The sequence below is a fragment of the Amblyomma maculatum genome, chromosome 2, assembly GCF_055883805.1.
Source record: "Amblyomma maculatum isolate TAMU_Amacu chromosome 2, ASM5588380v1, whole genome shotgun sequence".
NCBI classification, from domain to species: domain Eukaryota; kingdom Metazoa; phylum Arthropoda; class Arachnida; order Ixodida; family Ixodidae; genus Amblyomma; species Amblyomma maculatum.
In genome coordinates, this window is record NC_139345.1 from 227588392 (window position 1) to 227611616 (window position 23225).

General features: G+C 46.4%; 1 protein-coding gene across 3 annotated transcripts in view; it reads right to left on the minus strand.

Annotated features, from left to right (window-relative positions):
• Positions 1-23225, minus strand: part of LOC146201456 (GATOR2 complex protein MIOS-like) — a 279626-nt gene that overhangs the window by 136076 nt on the left and 120325 nt on the right. For all 3 annotated transcript variants that reach the window (XM_084595860.1, XM_084595859.1, XM_084595858.1), the window contains one exon: positions 3388-3531. In XM_084595860.1, the coding sequence (XP_084451986.1) occupies positions 3388-3531 (144 nt within the window). The remainder of the gene's footprint in view (positions 1-3387; positions 3532-23225) is intronic.

Here is a 23225-nt window from a genome sequence, read left to right on the forward strand (position 1 = left end):
CAACGGCTGGTCTGGGCAGCGCCGTGCCCATTCCCAAAGGCACGCGCATCTGCAGTTATCGTTTCCCGTACGCCAGCACATGACGTTTGCAAGCCATGTGCGTGGGTGTGCCCATTCTTTTGCCGAGCTATCTCTCTTCTTCAGCACGCGCTACGCACGCGCCAAGCCAGCTCAGCCCGTTTTCAGACAGACGTCGGACGCTTTCTCCAGCGTGTGTTGCGAACCCTCTGTGCGCGGCGGCTGATGTGGCTATGGCGCCTGTGGATGTCAAGAAGCGGCAGATTTCTCTCTCTCTCTTTTTTTGGGGGGGGGGAGAGTCATTCATTCTTATTGTTGTGTTGTACGCGTGGCGTAGTAAGATATGGCGGCTGCGGACGTTAAAAACAACAGGTGTTTTCTTTTTTTTTTTTTGGCGGGAGTCGTTTATCCTTGCATGCATGAATCAACGAAAGCACGCGGTCAGCTGCTGCGATCATGACGCCGACCCCAAGTGCGGCGCGATAAATCGAACCAGGCATGTGGAATCAAGCCATCACGGGCACTCTGCCAAGTTCGCTCCCTGCCATGGCAGAAGCTATCAAAATATAAACACGCCACGACGTCATCGCTGCGCAGCATCTTGGCACGCTGCCAAGAAATGAGCTGTGGATGAGACGCCCGAAACGGAGTGACGCGCGCCATCGACATGCAAGCGAAAACGCTCGCGATTTCTGGCGACACAGAAACCCTGTTTTGAGCTGCCGCGGTGGCTTGTGGCGAGAGGGACGCAGTTCCAACAAGTTTGAAATCTTTCACTCTGTCGCTGCCGCTCGTCGCTGAGATCGCTCAATCTCTTGCGTGTAAGCGAGCTGGCCTTAACGTTTTTTCTTTTTAAATTCTCGGGTGCAAAAGTGGAGGGTGGCTTCATTATGCGAGTGGGTTGATTACGCGACAAATACAGTATCGTGTTTTCACATCGTAAGTGCCGTCACAAGCCGATTTCTGTATATTGAATTATTTCGCGATCCCCTTCGAGTTTGATATATCCGGGTTCGACTGTATAAGCATTTGCTAACTGGGCCTGCAAGAGACCATAAAAAATGTTCAAATTAAAAAGCCAAAAACTATTTGCATTCCAGTAATTTTATCTGATGCACAGTCTGCATTTGAAATGAAGGTCCTCTTCGCAAGAAGGAAGTTTTGAAGATGCTTCACTGAACACTCAACACGGTCAAGCATTGCGGTGAATTTGAAAATTTCTGGTGTACTCAATAATTTTCCAATATTGGGAATTACAAATATCAAATTTTCAAATAGTACGAGTACGAATCGATTAACAAGCATATTTGATTCATACTCAAAGTTTAGAATATTCGCACACCTTAATTATAACCACACAGAATTTCCTTGGTAAGATGGGAAAGGCAGTGTCTCAAAATAACAGCTTGAGGGGCCAGTTGGTGTTGTGTTTCGTCTCTTGTGATTGTTTGTTGCGCCACATTTCTGGGTACTGTGCAGTGTTGCTGTCCCCATCCTTCCACACAGACTGGCGCCACAAATATGAACGGAGCGGTTTTCTCAACAGTGAATGCATCTTTTGCTGCCAAAGAAATATAGAGCAGTAGAACTCATTTTTCACTGAGAACAAACATCCCTTTTTTAATGCTAAAAATGCCTCCACACACACATCTTTGAGCAAAACGTGCCCACAGTGGAAACCACACAAGCTCACTGGGCCCTGCTGCTAGCACACCAAAAGCAGTGCTGCATACACTGAGGGCACTCATGTCCTCCAGAGAAATAAGCATGCTTGTTTATGTAGGAGCTTCTTTGTATCATGTGCAGCTGAATATGTTTGCAGTAATGATGTCACCATGACTGGGCGTGACATCATTACCGGATGGTGTGACGTCATCACGATGTCACATCTGGTCATGTCTAACCGGAACTGACGTCATGATGACGTCACATTGTCAGATTCGTGCTTTCGGCGGCTGTCTTTTGTGCGGCCGTCGCCCACTCCCCTTACTCCCTAAATCCTTTCCCGCCTTAGGCGGCAAAGAGGTGTCCGAAGGTGCCCCGTGAATTTTCTCATTGGCGCCTTTTGGCGAACACGACCCCACTTCGACGACTGCGCTCACGCGACTGTCCGAGCGGGGCAAGGTGCGTACGCTACTGTTCTTGTCCGCCGGCCTTTGTCCGTGCAGACCAGTGTGTACTCGAGTTCGCCCGCTCTGGGTCGTACCTGACAGCGCAGCTCGAGCCTGTCGATCATGATCCAAAGATCCGCGACAGGCGTACCTTGCGGTGGTTGCCCACTCTCTCTCAAAGGAACTTTTTGGTCACCGTGAGAGAGAGAGAGATCACAGCTCGCCGTTGCATGCTTGTGGAGCACATTCCTTGCCACTTCGTGCGTGCAGCAAAGCATTGCTCCTCACGCACTCCTGGGACGCGGTAACTGAGTGTTTGTGTACCGCTGGAGATGTTTATTATCGCGTTGAATAAATGTCTCCTGTGTGAACTAGGAGGCTTGTGTCTTTGCAGCGAAGCACTCTCCTCCCTGCGGAGGTTGAATGCGCGCTGCGTTGTGTCAGTGTGTGCGTGGTGACGGCTGATCAGGATTTCGGTTCGCGCGACGCTCGAACCCACGGTAGTTGGTGGCATATGCCCACGCAGAAACCACAGCGTGTCTTGTTGTATGTGACGTCACCACGACCGGATGTGAAGTCATCGTGACGTCACATCCGATCATCTCTAATAACCGGAATTCACGTCATCATGACATGACATCCGGTCAGGACCGATGACTTCACCAGGCAATTCATACATGTAAGAAGCTGAACCCGTCAGGCATGCGGCGCCTTTCATTTAGCACTTTGTCGAATGCCGCACTATAGAGCATACAGAAGCAGTACAGCAGGCATCAGCGGCGTTTCAAACTGGTTTCAAGTACCTGTCATACTTCTCCGCTGACGACAACAGATAGAAATGACGAGTCTCGAAGTATTATCACGGATAACTTAGTCGAACCAAATGCATTGCTGTGTCATCAGTCTCACATGAGAAGAGTGTAATCTGCCATAATTTTTTTTTACTATATCTGCTTTTTCCCAATTTATTTTGCTTTGCTTCCAGAAGCAAGCCAAATGCAAGGACACTCACTTTTCAAGCATGATGAATTGACTTTGGCTCTATATTTTCTTTGCAATCCATGCCCCAACAAAAAATGACAGCTACAAATCTGCACTGGGAATAGCCTAGCATTCATTCAAAAATCCACTAACGACTCAGACCTAATGCATGCTTGCAGAGACAACTGTACTCGAGATATAAGGCCGAATTTACCTCGACCTTTTGGAGCCTTATAAGAATAATCTTGACCAAAATGTGTCAAAAAGAGTTTCTCACCTCCAGGCCGTACCCGAGGAGGGCCCGCTTGCGCATCTTGACCGCAATGTCCCCCGACAGCTCGTAGCTGTTGTCTCGGTCGTCCCAACAGTGCACCAGCTTGCGGCCCTGGGTCCACACCAGCTCCGACAATGGGCTCCAGTTCTGGGCACAAAACACACCCTTTTTGTTGAACTTCTCTCGTGAGGTGGAAGGTGCAGTGTCATAAACAAATGCAGTGCACAGTTAAATCTTTAGGCTCCGGAACGGTGAAAGACATATAGGTGGGGACACAACGAGCTGTGCCGGTGTCAAATTCCTCTAAGCCCTACAAGACAGCAGTTCACTCAGCAGCTCATGATGTAGTGGGAGGCATGGGGAATATCCGCTTTTTGAGGGCCATTTTCTCGTAAATTGTGGCCGATGATGAGAGGCAAATATTTTTGCCGCATTGTTTTTGTCTAGGGCCATTATTAAGTGCAGTTTTGTGAATCAGTAGTGTCGTGCATGCTTAAAAACATTACAAGGGTTGAACGGAATATGGAGCGAAAGCATTAGCTGCAGGTGACCAAGCGTTCTTCTCTTTTCCTTTTTCTTCAGGTTGCGTGAAGTCAGCTTAATTGACTGATTTATTTAACTATTTAGTATTTGATACATTTCAACGTCACCCTGATTGACTGACTTAACTGTTTTAGTATTTGATACATTCAAATGTGGCGCCAAGCCATTGGCTCACGGTACACAAGCGGAATAATGAAGAGCGTTTCACAATTCGGGGCGTGGCACAGTGGCAAAGCGCTCGGGATTCAAGGAATGGAGGTACGATTCCCAGTGGAGACTAATTTTTTTTTTTTTAATGAGGAGGACTCGCACACAGCTTTGCTAGGCAACACTGGCACAGCTTGGCGAGAGGGCTGTGCAGCTGGCCTTGGCTGTGACTGCGGTAGAAACAGATGTAGAAGACGAAGAATTTTTCGCGTGTAATTTGACCTTGCTGCACGAATAAGCAACGGTGGCTTGTTGACAACAAATAATTAACATGGGCATGGAGTGGGCAAGGCAGCACCCGTGGGATGCAGTCGCAGCTAAATCCTTTCGTCTTTTTTATGCAGGTCTTTGCCTCGTGCATCGACCCTGTTTCTGTTCAGCTCGTCGGCGGCGAGTGTGCTGCTTCTTGGAATGAACGATATCGGCATGTGCCAGTGACAGTGCTTTTCCCCGCCAACGCCGGCTTTTTTAATGACAGCGACGGCCGTTGTCCGGAACTTTTTCGACGTCCGCACTGGCTATCCCAAGGAACATCGACATCATCAGATCCTTCGGGAACCGCCCCTGAGGTTTTCTTTGCCAGTGGGCAAGGCAGCACCCGTGGGATGCAGTCGCAGCTAAATCCTTTCGTCTTTTTTATGCAGGTCTTTGCCTCGTGCATCGACCCTGTTTCTGTTCAGCTCGTCGGCGGCGAGTGTGCTGCTTCTTGGAATGAACGATATCGGCATGTGCCAGTGACAGTGCTTTTCCCCGCCAACGCCGGCTTTTTTAATGACAGCGACGGCCGTTGTCCGGAACTTTTTCGACGTCCGCACTGGCTATCCCAAGGAACATCGACATCATCAGATCCTTCGGGAACCGCCCCTGAGGTTTTCTTTGCCAGTGGGCAAGGCAGCACCCGTGGGATGCAGTCGCAGCTAAATCCTTTCGTCTTTTTTATGCAGGTCAGTAGATATCGCTACTCCAATGAATTTAAAAGTGATTCTCTTTGTTTGGTCGTGCTGCCTTGCCCAGGCATTTTGCTTGAAACAGTTGCAGAGTGTTTTGACTCATTTTGTTTGCTTGCACTTTTGCTTAGCGGGGACGTTGAGCTCAATCCAGGCCCAGAGGTAGCAAAAAAGCTCGATGAAATTATCGAGAATCAAAAGGTTTCTTCATGTGAACTACAATCTCTAGGAGCAAAACTTGACCTACATATATCAGAGACAAATCAGAGACTTGCTTCAATTGAAAGCAAACTGGAAGTACTATCACAAACAGCTCAAAGGGTTGAAGCCTGTGAGCACTCGTTGGCAGAATTGAACAGGGACATAGTTTCGCTAAGAACAAAGGTGGACTATCTTGAGAACTACTCTCGTCGAAACAATCTACTCATTTATGGCATTGAAGAGTCAGAAACAGAAACAGTAGATGACCTTAGGAAGCATGTTCTAACCGAAATCTTTGAAGGTAAACTTGAAATCAAAGTAAGCAGTTTGGAGAGGATACACCGCTTGGGAAAGAAAGCTGAAGATAAAAAACGTCCCGTGATTATGAGGTTCTTTGATTTCGCTGAAAAAGAAGAGGTTCTCCGGAATGCTTCAAAATTGAAGGGTTCCCAAACGTCCATTTCAGAGGACTTCTCGCCTAGGCTACGGAAAACGAGAAAGCTACTATGGGCTACTGTTAAGGATGTTAAGAAGCCTGAAGATAAAGTGTACCTCAAGTATGACAAATTAGTTGTCAATCAAGTGGTGTATGCTTGGGATGAAAAGAAAAACCGAAGGTATAAAGTAAGTCGTGCCGGTTCACATGATATTGGTCATAGCTCTCAGAGTGATGCAGCAGCAACCCCTGAATTGATGAAAAGTGCCGGGCGTCCGCGAAGGAAATGTGCTCATGCTTCTACTTGACAAGCTGCCAGTTCAGCTCGGTCGTCTTTCAACGCCCTTAGTACTCATCATCAAACTAAAAAGATACCGTCATGTATAGAGATTACCGTTAGAAATTCCCTTGGTAGTCAGGCGAAACGTCCACCTGAACATAGCCAATTACGTGTCATATCTTTGAACGCCAGAAGCATTGTGAATAAATTAGATAGGCTTGAGGTACTGCTCTTTTCATATGATCCCCATCTACTGGTTATAACCGAGACGTGGTTGCACAGTGGTATTTTTGACGAAGAAATTGTGCCTCCGGGCTACGTCATATACAGACGTGATCGCGGTTCACGTGGTGGAGGGGTTGCTGTGATTGCCAAGCGTGAAGTGAACGTAACGCTCCTTGATCAAATTGATCAGCATGAAAGCTTGTTTTTGCGCCTGATAACACATGGCTTCACCTTTTACCTTTGTGCTGTGTATCGCCCACCTGATGCTACGGATGATTTTATGTCTAGTCTTTTCGATCGTTTGATGCATTACCAGAGTCGGAATTTAATGCTTACCGGTGATTTCAACCTCCCTGCCATCGACTGGGACAAACCGTCGTATGGCATATGTGCCTCATGTGATGTTATTTTAGATATTATGTTCTCATTAAACCTTAAGCAAGCTGTTCGTGAATACACCAGAGAGTCATCTGTTCTTGACCTATTCTTTGTTAGCGAAACCTTTTTTGATGGAGTGCTCGATGTTGAACCGGGAATCTCTGATCATCGTCTATTACAGTTTTCTTGTACTTCGCCTACTGCTTCCGGGATGCGTCCAGTTAAATTGATAAAGGACTACGCCCGTGCTGATGATAATGCAGTTATCGACGCCTTACAATCACTGTTGAACAGCTGTGGCGGGAATGACGTTCATAGCTTATGGCTGCATTTCAAGAATGCAGTGCAGTACTGTACTGAACATTTCGTTCCGCTTAGAAAGGTTCGCACTCACCGTCACAATCCTTGGGTAACTCGTGAAATTGTTCAAATCAAGCGCAAAGTGAAGCGATGTAGGAAGAAAAAAACAGCTTCCTTACAGCACTTCCAAGTTTTGAAACAGAAACTTGCCTCAAAATTAAAACTAGCGAGGTCTCATTATTTCAATACGACGCTCCCAGAATTCATCAGAAGCGACCCCCAGAAATTTTGGAATTTTCTAGATCGAAAGGTTGAGCAGTTGAGTAAGGTTCGCATTGATAATGACATTGTCACCGACTGCACGAAAATAGCACAAGGTTTTAACCAGTACTTTCAAAGCGTGTTTCTGACGGTGACGGCAACCACAGCTAGAGTTCGAATTGAAGACCAAGGTAACATACCAAATATTTCTGTAAATGGTGTTCTGTCTATGCTGCGTAAACTCTGCGATAAAAAATCTGCGGGCCCTGATGGGCTCTCAAATGTGTTTCTTAAACGTTTTGCGGCGCAATTATCCGAGTTTTTAGCAAAAATCTTTCAAGTTTCTTTACTTTCTGGTGAAGTGCCGGAAGACTGGAGAATGGCCCGTGTTGTTCCAATTCATAAGAAAGGCGATAAGCTAACCATTTCTAATTACCGTCCAATTTCTATCACTTCTTCTTGTTGCAAGTTATTAGAACACATAGTCTCTGGTTATCTTAACTCCTTTCTAGCTATAAATAACATTTTATCCTCCTTGCAACACGGCTTCAGAAAGGGTATGTCCACTGTCACGCAGTTGGTAACTACAGTTAATGAATTTCAAGTAGTTCTCGATAAATCTGGGCAGATTGATGTCCTCATTTTAGACTTCTGCAAGGCCTTTGACACAGTTTCCCATAGTAAACTCATTTATAAATTAGTAAGTATCGGCGTCCCTAACTACCTTGTTAATTGGATTAATGCTTATCTTACAAACAGGAAACAATACGTAGAGGTTAATGGTTTCAAATCAAACGAGCTTCCAGTCACATCAGGTGTACCCCAAGGGAGCGTGTTAGGGCCGCTGCTTTTCATAATTTATATTAATGATCTGTCTGTTTCTCTTCCTGATAATGTCTCTTTAAGGCTTTTTGCAGATGACTGCATACTTTTTAAGACCATAAATGAGCCCAACGATCACTACACCTTGCAAAATTCGCTATTAGCTGTTCACCAATGGTGTCTTAAATGGGACATGAAATTAAACCTCGACAAAACAGTCCTATTGCGAATTTCACGTAAAAAACATATCAGTCATTTCTCGTACAGCCTGCTTAATCATTTAATTGAGGAGACTACACATTATAAATATTTAGGGGTAACCTTAACTCATGATTTAACTTGGTCTTCTCATATTTCCGACATTTGTTCCTCCGCATTTTCCAAGCTGTGCTACTTGAGGCGGAAACTTAATGATGCTCCAAGTAAACTCAAACTTCTTGCATACACATCATTTATTAGGTCTAAATTAGAGTATGCTTCAGTTTTATGGGATCCTTATTTAAAAAAAGACATACATAAAATAGAGATGGTGCAAAGGAAAGCGGTTAGGTTCATTTACAGTAAATACAAGAGGTCAGACTCACCTACTACACTAATGAAAGCTAATCATATTCCACTACTTGAACTACGCAGAAAAATGTCCCGTTTATTGTTTATGCACAACCTCTTAACACACAAATTAAACATACCTCGCCCTGAAATCCTTAAACAATTGTCGCGCAGGACACATCATTCAAAAAGTAACCTGCTCGAACCCATTTTTGCTAGGACTGACTCTTTCAAGCACAGCTTTTTTCCACGGACCATTTCCGACTGGAACTGTCTTCCTGAGGCCATTCTCCAGTCTTCCAATTTCAATAAAGCTCTTGAGTTATATTTTTTTGAATGATACAGTGTTGTATTTTGACTTGTTCATTTACTCTAATCCCGTGTTTTGATTTTTATTTTTATTTGTTGTTAATGCCTTGTATATCCACTCCTGCCTGGGCCAAAATATTGGCCTGCAGTATTTTGAAATAAATAAATAAATAAATAAACATCACCCGTCTCGCTCACTTTTTACCTTTCCTCTGGTTTGCGCATCAATGTGCCCGCTCATCTCTTTGCCTGCTCCGTGCAAACTCGTTTGATTCACAGTTAGCTTGCTCCTTTACTCTTTCCTTAAATGAGGTGTTCTCCCTTCCTGCCCTCTATAAGAATTTCCATTTTGTTGGTTCGTTTTTTTCTTTTCTCCCTTTGATTCTTTTGTCCTCAGGGTAGCGTACATTACAGAGGGGAAGAGACTTTCACAACAGTGAAAAAGAACATCAATCATAATTTATACAATACAAACAATAGAGGTAAAAATTATGGTTAACAATTTTCTTAAAGGTACATTAGAGATTTGGTTAAGAAAAATGTGATGTAGTGCACCAAATCAGCATAATAAATCAGTTAATGAACACAAACACATTACTTAGCATTGCAAGGACCTTTTTAAACTGAATGAGATCATGGATGTTAGTTAATAATGTGGGTAACGAATTCCATTAGTTACAGGTTCTTAGAAAATAAGATTTTCACATGCTACAATATCACAATGATGCACAGACTTTTTCTTTGTCATTGAGATGATAAGAAATGAAGAGTGGTTGCTGCCCATACAGACCACGCATCATGCCTAGTTCTTTAAGACCTATTTTAGAGCGTTAACTTTTTTTTACCTAGCTAGTTCAACTAGGGCAAGATGCTGTGCATGACAGCTTGTTATGTTGACAGAAGCGTTGGTGGCAGCAGCCCTCCCGGTGAACTTGACCGCGTGCCATCTCACTTCGTCATTGCCTGAAGTTCAACAACCCTGATCAGATGCGCAAGGGGGCACGATTGGTTAAGTGCTTTGGGGATCGTGCAGTTCGTGTATAGTTGGGGTTCTGGCAAGTATTGATGGCTGCTGGGCTCGCTTGAGGTAAAAAATCCTTTTTGCATATGCAACTCGTTTGCTTATTTGTTTCGTTTGCACTTTAGTGATTAGTGCGATACAAAAGCAGTAGGAGGCACTGCCATAATTCCTTCAGTAAATAAGCGGTTAAGAATGCCCCGAGACTTTATATGTTTCCTGCCCCTTATAGAAGACAAGATTCGCTTTCCGTGCCATATTTACGCTATCCAATGCGAGAAAACTGTGCTTCCCTTCAACTCAGTGGTTGAGTGATGTGCTCCACTGTATTTGAGCATAAACTTGAACCTTTTCTTCGCTACATTGTTATGATATAAATTGTGTGAATAGTAGTCATAGGGCTTAGTGAGCTTAGGAGGCCGAATGAAGCATATACTGTACTGAAGGATGGGCATGTACTGTGTAATCGAGGCTTACCAGAGAGGCGAGAACTAGGAGAAGGTTTCCTTGTCAATAAGTACATAGCGGGTAATATTGATGAATTTTATAGTATTAATGAGAGGGTAGCAGGCATCGTAACTAGGCTTATTAAGCGGTATAAACTGAAGGTTGTACAGGCACCCACATGTAGTTATGATGACCAGGCAGTTGAAAGCTTCTACGAAGATGTAGAATCGGCAATGCGAAAAGTAAAGACTCAGTATACTGTGCTAATGGGTGACTTCAATGCCAAGGTAGGGAAAAAACAGGCAGGAGACGAGGCAGTAGGTGACTAGGGCATTGGCTCTAGGAATAGCAGAGGGGAGTTACTAGTTGAGTTTGCAGAGCGCAACAACTTAAGAATCATGAATACCTTCTTCAGCGAAAGGAAGAACCGGAAAGGGACATGGAAATGAACATGGAAAAGTCCTAACAGTGAGACTAAAAATGGATTTGACTTCATACTGTGTTCAACCCCCGCCATTATTCAAGATGTAGAGGTAATCGGGAAAGTGCGATGCAGTGACCACAGGATGGTGGGGTCCCAAATTAGCCTAAATCTGAAGAAGGAACGCAACAGATTAGTAAGAAAGAAACCCAGCAACGAATTAGCGGTGAGGGGGAGGGCAGAAGAGTTCAGGATCTCGCTACAGAATAGATATTCAGCTCTAACCGAGGATGGCGACATTACCCTAGAAGGAATGAACAATAATTTCAGAGATATCATTACTGAGTGCACTATAGAAGTAGGTGGTAGGATAGTTAGAGACGATACCGGTAAGCTGTATTACGGAAAGTTGAGCTAGTTGGTACATGATTGCAAATTACGAGCACTGCGACGGAGAACAACAACGAGAGAGTAATGACAAGGACAGGTAAGCTGTCTAAGGAGACAAAAGATTTGATTAAAAGATGCCAGAGTATGAAAGCAATCCAACAGACCAGATAGAACTGGCAGAGATATCAAAGCTAATCAATAAGCGCAAGGTGGCCGATACAAGGAAGTATAACATGGAGAGAATTGAGCATGCTGTAAAGAACGAGGGAAGCCTTAAAGCGGGAAAAAAAATAAATAAAAAAATTGGCATATGCAAAAACCAGATGTATGTGATAAGGGACAAGGCGGGCAACGTCATCACGAATATAGATAAGATAGTCAAAATAGCCGAGGAGTTCTATACAGATCTGTACAGTAGTCAAAGTAGTCAGGAGAGTAATGAGATTGGCGGTAGGGAAAAACAGTCAGACATTCCACAAGTGACGAAGGACGAGGTCAAGAAAGCATTAAACACTATGAAAATGGGGAAATCAGCTGGAGAGGATCAGATAATTATAGATTTGTTAAAGGACGGGGGGGATATTGTGCTAAAAAAACGGGCCACCCTGTATACACAGTGCCTGGTGTCATCGACGGTACCGGAACCATGGAAGAATGCAAACATTATCCTCATTCATAAGAAAGGGGGGCTCTACGGACCTTAAAGATTACAGACTAATCAGCCTACTGTCTGTTACGTATAAGGTATTTACTAAGATAATCGCTAATAAAATCAGGACAACCTTAGACTGCAATCAAATAAAGGATCAAGCAGGTTTTCAAAAACGGTACTCTACTATCGATCATATCCATACCATCAACCAGGTGATAAAAAAATGCTTGGAATATAACCAGCCCCAATACATAGCATTAATTGATTACGAAAAAGCATTTGACTCAGTTGAAACCTCGGCGGTGATGCAGGCATTGCGAAATCAGGGGGTAGACGAGCCGTACGTGAAAGTGCTTGAAGATATATATAGTGGCTGCACAGCAACCATAGTTCATAAAGAAAGTAACAAAATTCCCATAAAGAAAGGTGTTAGGCGAGGAGACACAATCTCCCCAGTACTATTCATAGCTTGCTTAGAGGAAGTATTCAGACTTGGAATGGGAGCAGTTAAGGATAAGGGTAGATGGAGAATACCTCAGTAATCTGCGATTTGCTGATGACATTGCTTTGCTAAGCAACTCGGGGGATGAACTGCAAATAATGATTGATGACCTAGACAGGAAAAGTAGAAAGGTAGGCTTGAAAATCAATATGCAGAAGACTACGGTAATGTTCAACAGCCTCGGGAAGGAACAGCAGTTTACATTGGGTAGCGAAGCACTGGAAGTAGTAGGCGAATATGTCTACTTAGGACAGGTAGTAACCGCAGATCCGGACCATGAAAAGGAAATAACAAGAAGAATAAGATTGGGATGGAGCGCATTTGGCAAGCACTCGCAAATTATGACTAGCAGCTTACCGGTATCGCTCAAGAGGAAAGTATACAACAGTTGCATCTTACCTGTACTCACCTATAGGGCTGAAACGTGGAGGCTAACCAAGAGAGTTCTACTTAAGTTGAGGACAACCCAGAGGGCTATGGAACGAAAAATGGTAGGGGTAACATTAAGAGATAGGAAGCGAGCAGAGTGGGTCAGAGAAATAACTCAAGTTACCGACATTCTAGTGGAAATTAAGAAGAAGAAATGGATATGGGCAGGACATGTAGTGCGAAGAGAGGATAACCGATGGTCGCTTAGGGTAACAAACTGGATTCCAAGAAAAGAAAAGCGTAGCAGGGGGCGGCAGAAAGTTAGGTGGGCGGATGGGGTTAAGAAGTTCGCAGGGGTCAAGTGGATGCAGCTAGCACAGAACCGGGTTAATTGGAGAAATATGGGAGAGGCCTTCGCCCTGCAGTGGGTATAGTCAGGTAGATGATGATGATGAAGAGTACTGACAAGCCAAAAAATTATTCTGGACTTAACTTCTGCAATGATGGAATGGGCACGACTTATGAATGAAGTACATAAAAAAAATATTAAAGAGCACTGCAGAATCTACATTGGAGTAATGCAAAAGCACGGATGCTGCTGTTGGTTGCTTCTGGGTGCTTCTAGTAGCTTAATTCACTTCTTGTTTGCCCATTTGAGTCTTTGGTACTTTCAAATTGCGTGCCAATCCCTTCCTATGCCCTTTTTTCGACTCTAGTTCCTGTTGCGTGATGTCACATCCTTAAAATCATATCCACTACGGCACCGTTTCTCCCTTTCCGCTTTCACTCCCACTTTCCTCCCTTCCCTTACGATCCGGTTCAGGTGTCCACAGAACAAGTATGACAGATACTGCGCCCTTCCTTTCCTGTGAACCAGTTATTCATATTAATTTAACTAATTATCTTATTGGCCTAATTATTTTTTCTGCAGCAACATTACGTCAGCCTCTATCGATTGACACCACTCTTTAACCTCTACCACTTCTGAATTACTAGCAACTGCTGCGGACACGATTTTGCGGACGCAGTCTGCAGATAGAAATCTGTGAACATAGGGAAGTAACGCTTTTGCGTTAAGAAGATATGTATCACCTTTTTCCTGTGGATTGGATCTAAATGAAACCAAGAAACTTTGCTTGGCTGCTAGGCTTTCCTTGCATTTTAACTGTAATCATGTTTTTTTCTCAGTTTAACTGTCTTGTACATTTCAATGATGTAGAAACAGCTTTTGAAAACCTTAAGACGAGCATCAGAAAATTAATACCAAGTATACTGATTGATTTATGGTGTTCAATGTCCCAAAGCAAATGGAGGGCTCTGGAAAATTCGACCACCTGGGAATCTCATCGTGCACTGCCATCACACAGCACATGGGCGCCTCGTTTTCGCCTCCTTCGAAAAGCAGCTGCTGTGGCTGGGAACATATTGAGACTGATAAATTTGATCAACTACAAGAAATTGCCAGAGAGGCATGCTTGCAGCACAGTTTCAAAATGTCTCCTTCTTTGGCGCAAGAGAGGCTTTCTTCAGTTTCCCCATCAAAGATTTTCGGCCAAGTTCAGCTCCATTCTCCCTGATCGCATCTGAGAATAGCATTTCATCTTGTGGTTCTTTCGATGGAAGCGATCGAGATGTCTGCACAGCCATATTTTTGGAGCAAAACGACAGGACGACATACAGACAAGACGAATACGGGCACTTGTCTTTTTGCTCTAAAAATATTAAGACCAGCACAACATTTAACTCCTTTGATCAATTTGGGTGTGAAGAATCGCCAACCTTGATGCCTACGAAGGTTAGTGCAAGTTGACACATGAAAAGCACATAGCTGAACATAAAAAGGCCTTTGAGGTGTGAATGGGCTTTTATAGGCTCCAGGGATTTAATTAAGGGATGGCACAGTAGTGACAGGTGCAAAATTTTAAAAGCGTGAGTACTTACATTTGTCCGTTTCTCTGTCAATTGCAAATTCACGATGGTGGAGAGGTAACATAATCATAGCTACAGCATTAGAAATAATTTCTTAGCTACCACGTGACCACCCATACAATGGAGTCCATCACCTGGTCCACCACTTGTGGCGTCATGATTCCCTAAAGACACATGACCTATTCCCCCCCTATTTTCTATCTATTTTTGAGGACACTGCATCGCCCTGAGGACCCAGTCTTACATTTCAGTGCAAAGCCACAATATTGTGAGAAGAAGTTTGTAAGAAATTTGAGAAATTTTCCCTCTCACTTCGTCCAGTAGCGTACAAGCTACGGAGGATGTTTTGAGGACAATGGGCTCTGATATGCATTCAAAAGTTCCTTCAAATGTCCTATTTGGGACGAGGATGTTTGCGCCATTTGAGGACGTCCTTTGAGGTATGAAAACCGGATTTACTGCTGAATATTTGCGAAAGTATGAATCAAATAACTACCCTTCAATTATTCAAAATTATATTCAGCATATTTAATATTTGCACACCCAGGATCATTATTGTCTTCTCGACTAAGCTGCTTAACGCAAGAAAGTTGTAAAGGCTGAAACGTGCTAGCAATTGCCACACTCCAGAAGCAGTGCTTCCATTGTCATGTCACAGCAACCTGCTGAATACTGAAGTGATGCACCTGTGAGCGTGTGGCATAACACGACTGCATGTGCACTTTTGAGAAGCTAACAAACATGGTAAGTGCTGAATAGAAGCTTTGCGAGTGTTTAGGCTTAGACCGTGGCCACAGCTGCCTCCAAGGCACTATCGAGAGCGACTATAGTAGTTTGTTTGACAAATTCTGAATGTGCTCCACTATACTTTTTCTTCCACATCCCCTCATCCTTCTTGCCAATCAGAAAAGTCTCCTTCTTCCTCTCTCTGAGTGTTTAGAAGGGCCCAATATTTTGGACCGAAAAAATGGCATGCAGGTCAAATGAAACCGTAACAACTATTTACAAACTAGTCCAACTTTCAAAGTGTGGCAGTGTGCGGGATATGCATTACCAGTGTTGTATCAGCTGGTACTCCACAAGTAATGTGCGACCCATTACCGATGCTGCAATAAATCTGATAAATTCGTCAAGTGTAAATAGTCTGATATAAATGCATTCCCTGTGTTTTAGCAAGTGAACTGCAATTGCTTTTTGATGACCACATTTCGGATAGCATGAAGATTTTTCACAATAGTGTCATGCCCCCCAAAAAAAGGGGGCACGACACCGGTCAACACACTATACTCACCGCACTCGTGATGTTTCAGGTACTGACGTATTGGCCACCTGCTTGTACGTGCTCTTTCCTGGACCATCCGAAATTTCGACTGCACCCGCCTGGAACTTTGGACCCGAAGATGCAACTCACGCCACGCTCGGGATGCCGGTCTCAGCGATAATCACCGACCCCATCTGGCAACCACCGCCGTCCGTAACGTCACCAATCACGGGACGCAACGCTACCCTATATAACCAGCAAAGCCGCTCGGTCCACACGGGGCACAACACCGGTCAACGCACTATGCTCACCGCACTCCTGATGTTTCAGGTACTGATGTATTGGCCACCTGCTTGTACGTGCTCTTTCCTGGACTATCCGCCATCCGAAATTTCGACTGCACCCGCCTGGAACTTTGGACCCGAAGATGCAACTCACGCCACGCTCGGGATGCCGGTCTCAGCGATAATCACCGACCCCATCTGGCAACCACCGCTGTCCGTAACGTTACCAATCACGGGACGCAACGCTACCCTATTTAACCAGCAAAGCCGCTCGGTCCACACGGGGCACAACACCGGTCAACGCACTATGCTCACCGCACTCCTGATGTTTCAGGTACTGATGTATTGGCCACCTGCTTGTACGTGCTCTTTCCTGGACTATCCGCCATCCGAAATTTCGACTGCACCCGCCTGGAACTTTGGACCCGAAGATGCAACTCACGCCACGCTCGGGATGCCGGTCTCAGCGATAATCACCGACCCCATCTGGCAACCACTGCTGTCCGTAACGTCACCAATCACGGGACGCAACGCTACCCTATTTAACCAGCAAAGCCGCTCGGTCCACACGGGGCATGACACCGGTCAACGCACTATGCTCACCGCACTCCTGATGTTTCAGGTACTGATGTATTGGCCACCTGCTTGTACGTGCTCTTTCCTGGACTATCCGCCATCCGAAATTTCGACTGCACCCGCCTGGAACTTTGGACCCGAAGATGCAACTCACGCCACGCTCGGGATGCCGGTCTCAGCGATAATCACCGACCCCATCTGGCAACCACTGCTGTCCGTAACGTCACCAATCACGGGACGCAACGCTACCCTATTTAACCAGCAAAGCCGCTCGGTCCACACGGGGCATGACACCGGTCAACGCACTATGCTCACCGCACTCCTGATGTTTCAGGTACTGATGTATTGGCCACCTGCTTGTACGTGCTCTTTCCTGGACTATCCGCCATCCGAAATTTCGACTGCACCCGCCTGGAACTTTGGACCCGAAGATGCAACTCACGCCACGCTCGGGATGCCGGTCTCAGCGATAATCACCGACCCCATCTGGCAACCACCGCCGTCCGTAACGTCACCAATCACGGGACGCAACGCTACCCTATATAACCAGCAAAGCCGCTCGGTCCACACGGGGCACAACACCGGTCAACGCACTATGCTCACCGCACTCCTGATGTTTCAGGTACTGATGTATTGGCCACCTGCTTGTACGTGCTCTTTCCTGGACTATCCGCCATCCGAAATTTCGACTGCACCCGCCTGGAACTTTGGACCCGAAGATGCAACTCACGCCACGCTCGGGATGCCGGTCTCAGCGATAATCACCGACCCCATCTGGCAACCACCGCTGTCCGTAACGTTACCAATCACGGGACGCAACGCTACCCTATTTAACCAGCAAAGCCGCTCGGTCCACACGGGGCACAACACCGGTCAACGCACTATGCTCACCGCACTCCTGATGTTTCAGGTACTGATGTATTGGCCACCTGCTTGTACGTGCTCTTTCCTGGACTATCCGCCATCCGAAATTTCGACTGCACCCGCCTGGAACTTTGGACCCGAAGATGCAACTCACGCCACGCTCGGGATGCCGGTCTCAGCGATAATCACCGACCCCATCTGGCAACCACCGCTGTCCGTAACGTTACCAATCACGGGACGCAACGCTACCCTATTTAACCAGCAAAGCCGCTCGGTCCACACGGGGCACAACACCGGTCAACGCACTATGCTCACCGCACTCCTGATGTTTCAGGTACTGATGTATTGGCCACCTGCTTGTACGTGCTCTTTCCTGGACTATCCGCCATCCGAAATTTCGACTGCACCCGCCTGGAACTTTGGACCCGAAGATGCAACTCACGCCACGCTCGGGATGCCGGTCTCAGCGATAATCACCGACCCCATCTGGCAACCACTGCTGTCCGTAACGTCACCAATCACGGGACGCAACGCTACCCTATTTAACCAGCAAAGCCGCTCGGTCCACACGGGGCACAACACCGGTCAACGCACTATGCTCACCGCACTCCTGATGTTTCAGGTACTGATGTATTGGCCACCTGCTTGTACGTGCTCTTTCCTGGACTATCCGCCATCCGAAATTTCGACTGCACCCGCCTGGAACTTTGGACCCGAAGATGCAACTCACGCCACGCTCGGGATGCCGGTCTCAGCGATAATCACCGACCCCATCTGGCAACCACTGCTGTCCGTAACGTCACCAATCACGGGACGCAACGCTACCCTATTTAACCAGCAAAGCCGCTCGGTCCACACGGGGCATGACACCGGTCAACGCACTATGCTCACCGCACTCCTGATGTTTCAGGTACTGATGTATTGGCCACCTGCTTGTACGTGCTCTTTCCTGGACTATCCGCCATCCGAAATTTCGACTGCACCCGCCTGGAACTTTGGACCCGAAGATGCAACTCACGCCACGCTCGGGATGCCGGTCTCAGCGATAATCACCGACCCCATCTGGCAACCACTGCTGTCCGTAACGTCACCAATCACGGGACGCAACGCTACCCTATTTAACCAGCAAAGCCGCTCGGTCCACACGGGGCATGACACCGGTCAACGCACTATGCTCACCGCACTCCTGATGTTTCAGGTACTGATGTATTGGCCACCTGCTTGTACGTGCTCTTTCCTGGACTATCCGCCATCCGAAATTTCGACTGCACCCGCCTGGAACTTTGGACCCGAAGATGCAACTCACGCCACGCTCGGGATGCCGGTCTCAGCGATAATCACCGACCCTATCTGGCAACCTCTGCTGTCCGTAACGTCACCAATCACGGGACGCAACGCTACCCTATTTAACCAGCAAAGCCGCTCGGTCCACACGGGGCATGACACCGGTCAACGCACTATGCTCACCGCACTCCTGATGTTTCAGGTACTGATGTATTGGCCACCTGCTTGTACGTGCTCTTTCCTGGACTATCCGCCATCCGAAATTTCGACTGCACCCGCCTGGAACTTTGGACCCGAAGATGCAACTCACGCCACGCTCGGGATGCCGGTCTCAGCGATAATCACCGACCCCATCTGGCAACCACCGCTGTCCGTAACGTTACCAATCACGGGACGCAACGCTACCCTATTTAACCAGCAAAGCCGCTCGGTCCACACGGGGCACAACACCGGTCAACGCACTATGCTCACCGCACTCCTGATGTTTCAGGTACTGATGTATTGGCCACCTGCTTGTACGTGCTCTTTCCTGGACTATCCGCCATCCGAAATTTCGACTGCACCCGCCTGGAACTTTGGACCCGAAGATGCAACTCACGCCACGCTCGGGATGCCGGTCTCAGCGATAATCACCGACCCCATCTGGCAACCACTGCTGTCCGTAACGTCACCAATCACGGGACGCAACGCTACCCTATTTAACCAGCAAAGCCGCTCGGTCCACACGGGGCATGACACCGGTCAACGCACTATGCTCACCGCACTCCTGATGTTTCAGGTCAGTTACCTAAACCATTGTAAGACATTTCGAAGTAGCGACCCTTTTTTGTTAGAGGTGTCATGCCCCTATGACTTCGAGTGGCGTAGTGCTTTTCGCATATTAATTGATGTGCTAGCATTCAAATACTTGTCGCAACTGCTGCTGTTGATATCAGGCGATGTCGAACTCAACCCTGACCCCGTTGAAACGCGCGTGCAGCGGCTAGAAGAAAGTCTTGAAGCACTGCGTGCTGAAATAGATCACCTCACCGCCACTCAAGTTTCACAGGGAAAACAAATACAGTCCTTAAGTAATCGTATAGCCAAATTAGAGTCATCAGAGTCAAAACCTAACACCGATACACCCCCCAACGAAACAGACAACATCCAACGCGAAATAGCAGTCTTAAAAGCTGCCAGCATTGATACAAAAATTCGAATGCGCTGTAACAACTTGCTTTTCTTAGGCCTCGATGACACAAGCACGGAATCATGGTCTGAATCAGAAAACAAAATTGTGGCACTCTGTGCCGATCACCTCGACTTTCATCTTGACCAAAACAGCATTGAACGTGCCCACCGCATTGGAAATCACTGCAACGACAAAAAGCGCCCCATAATTGTAAAATTCATGCAGTTTAAGACCAAAGAGAGCATTCTGTCCTGTGGGCGGAAACTTAAAGGGACCAATTACGCAATAAGAGAAGATTTTGAATTTCCAACCCGGCAGGCACGTTCCGAACTGCTTCAGTTCATTCGCCCGCGGAAATGTGCCTTTAAACTGGCTTTTGACATGCTTTACGTAGGCAATAAATGCTATATTTACGACCCGACCACTGAAAGCGTAATAGAAAACACCAACTCTGCAACCAGCACGCGAAGAAGCGCAGGACCTTCATCTGCAAGCATTTCTGAAAGCAAAACATGACGCTCCAAAAAGCAGGTACTATCTTCTGTCACCGTCCGGCGCCCATCGCCATGCCTTGATCTAAATATCGCGTTCACGAACATCCGAAGTGTAATCCCAAAACATGATCATCTTGAAAGTTTCATTACGGATGTTGACGCTGATGCTGTGCTATTAACAGAAACTTGGCTGAACGCAGATATCGGAGATTCCGAAATTTTTTCCCCTAATCTTAACTACACTATATACCGGCATGACAGGAAAAACAAAAAAAAGGGGGGGGGGGGGGGGGGGGCGTCCTCATAGCTATCAAGAACACCCTATCATCATCTCACATTAATAGCGACGACACTCTTGAACTCACGTGAGCATGCTTGAACGACAGGGCTAGAAAAATTGTTCTTGGCATTTGCTACAGGCCACCGGATAGCAATTCAACATTCTGTGATGCTCTGTATTGCTCTTTAACCAATATCAGAAATAACTTCTCAAACTCCCCCATATATTTATTTGGCGATTTCAACTTCCCAAACATTAGCTGGCCCCTACTCTCAGTGCTTAATAGAACACTTACCACCGACGCAAAACATTTCCTCCTCCTAACACTTGACTTTAACCTACGACAAGTCATCACAAGCCCAACAAGAGGAAACAACATTCTTGACCTACTCCTTACCCCCGACGACGTAAAAGGTATAACCACGTTGCCAGGCATTAGCGACCATAACTTACTTCACATCCGCCTCTCATTCCCATTAAAAAACGATCCCCAACACAAAAGGTAATAGCCGGCTACAAAAGGGCCAATTTTGACGCCATCAACCGTGCACTATTAGAATTCTACAGCTCTTTCCAGAATTTTTATCATTCTCACACGGTCAATGCCAAGTGGGAATATTTTAAGACCACTATGCTAACCCTGAAAAACATGCACATTCCATCCTTCATTGTAAAATCAGATTCTAATAACGAATGGTTCAATAGAGAACTTAAAAGGCTTCTTAACTCTTTCGCTACCGTGCCCATTCAAATCGATCAATCTGATCGACGGTTCACATTTTCGCGCTCTCACGCGCTCGCGCGGTTTACGGGCACCTAGTGCCATCTAGGTTATAAAGTGGGAAACAAACAACGTGCTCCGCCTTGTTTTGTTGGTTTTTCGCTTTGCGGCACTTCTCCACGTGCCGCGAAAGTTTCGGGTTGCCGAGCCCGCGCTTCGATCATGGCGTCGTCATCGCGCGCGGGCGCTCCTAGAAGACGTCTTGTTTCTCGCCAATTGAGCGCTTCGGGAGCTGATTTTACGGATTCAGTCAGCAGTAGTGAGCCAGAAGATGTGGACACGTCTGATTTCAGCACCGATGAGGAGGATGTGCCAAGCCAAGCTGGAACATCCAGCGGGTGAGTATCGGCTCTATGCGCGGCGCATATTTCGGTTACTAATAAATAGTTATGAGCGGCGGAGCATGTGCTCACAGCTGTGGTATTTATTTTCAGGGTCTCAACGTCATACAGACGTGATTCCTTGCCAGCAGCTGTGAAGCGCGTGCAGTTTTTACCGAAGCGAAACCCGGGAGTCGAAGTTGGCGGCGCAGTCCGGAGTGAGGCACGGCGCTTCGCGCGGGCCCTTGATGTCTTCAAACTATTCTTCACCGCTGAGCTGATCAACACGATCTGCGACAACACAAACAAATATGCATCGACGCATATTTCAGAGAGGCAGTCGTACACAGAAAAGGACGGCTCATGGAAAAATTTTGGTCCCGACGAAGTGATGCAGTGCATAGGAATCCTGATCTACATGGGAATTGTGGAACTTCCTCGCCTCCATCTATACTGGAATACCTAAGAGTTATTTTCGGGCCTCATTCCTTCTAAGATTATGCCCAGGAGCCGATTTTTTGCGTTCCTTGCCTTTCTCAGTGTCATGGACCCTGAGAAGACCGACCCCGTCCGCGATGGCAAGCTGCACAGGATCGCACATCTACTGCAGCATATGAATGATGTCACGTCAGCATTTTCAGCCATACTGAAATTTGTGCGTGGACGAACGAATGGTTAAATCAAAAGGACGATCGGGAATTTGGCAGTATATGCGTGACAAGGGGGTCAAATGGGGGTACAAGCTGTGGGTCCTTGCAGACTCAAGCACAGGCTACACTGTGCAATTCAGTGTTTACACCGGGAAGCGAGAAACACCCAGCTCAAATAGTCTAGCTTATGACGTTGTAACCCGCCTGTGTGATGCATATTTAGATCAAGGCTACATTGTCTACCTTGACAACTTTTACACGTCCACCTCCCTCTTTGAACATCTCCTTGAGAGGAAAACTCTCTCTTGTGGAACAACACGCAAAGATCGTCGGGGATTTCCCTCCCAGTTGAAAGACACCACTTGGGAGAAAAGAGCAACTCGAGGGGACATTCGCTGGCTGCGGTGCCATGATGTGCTGTATTTGCAGTGGAAAGACAAGCGCGCTGTAAACATGATGAGCACAGCACACACTGCCAATAGTCACGTCACTGCAATGCGAAAAGTAAAGCAAGGAGACCGATGGACAAAGATCCCCATCAGGAAGCCGCTCTTGATAGAGGACTACAATAATAGCATGCTTGGTGTTGATAAGTCTGATCAGCTTATTGCTTCTTATAATGTGTTGATGAAGTGTGTCAGGTGGTGGAAGACACTGTTTTTTCACTGTATAGACATTGCTGTCGTCAAC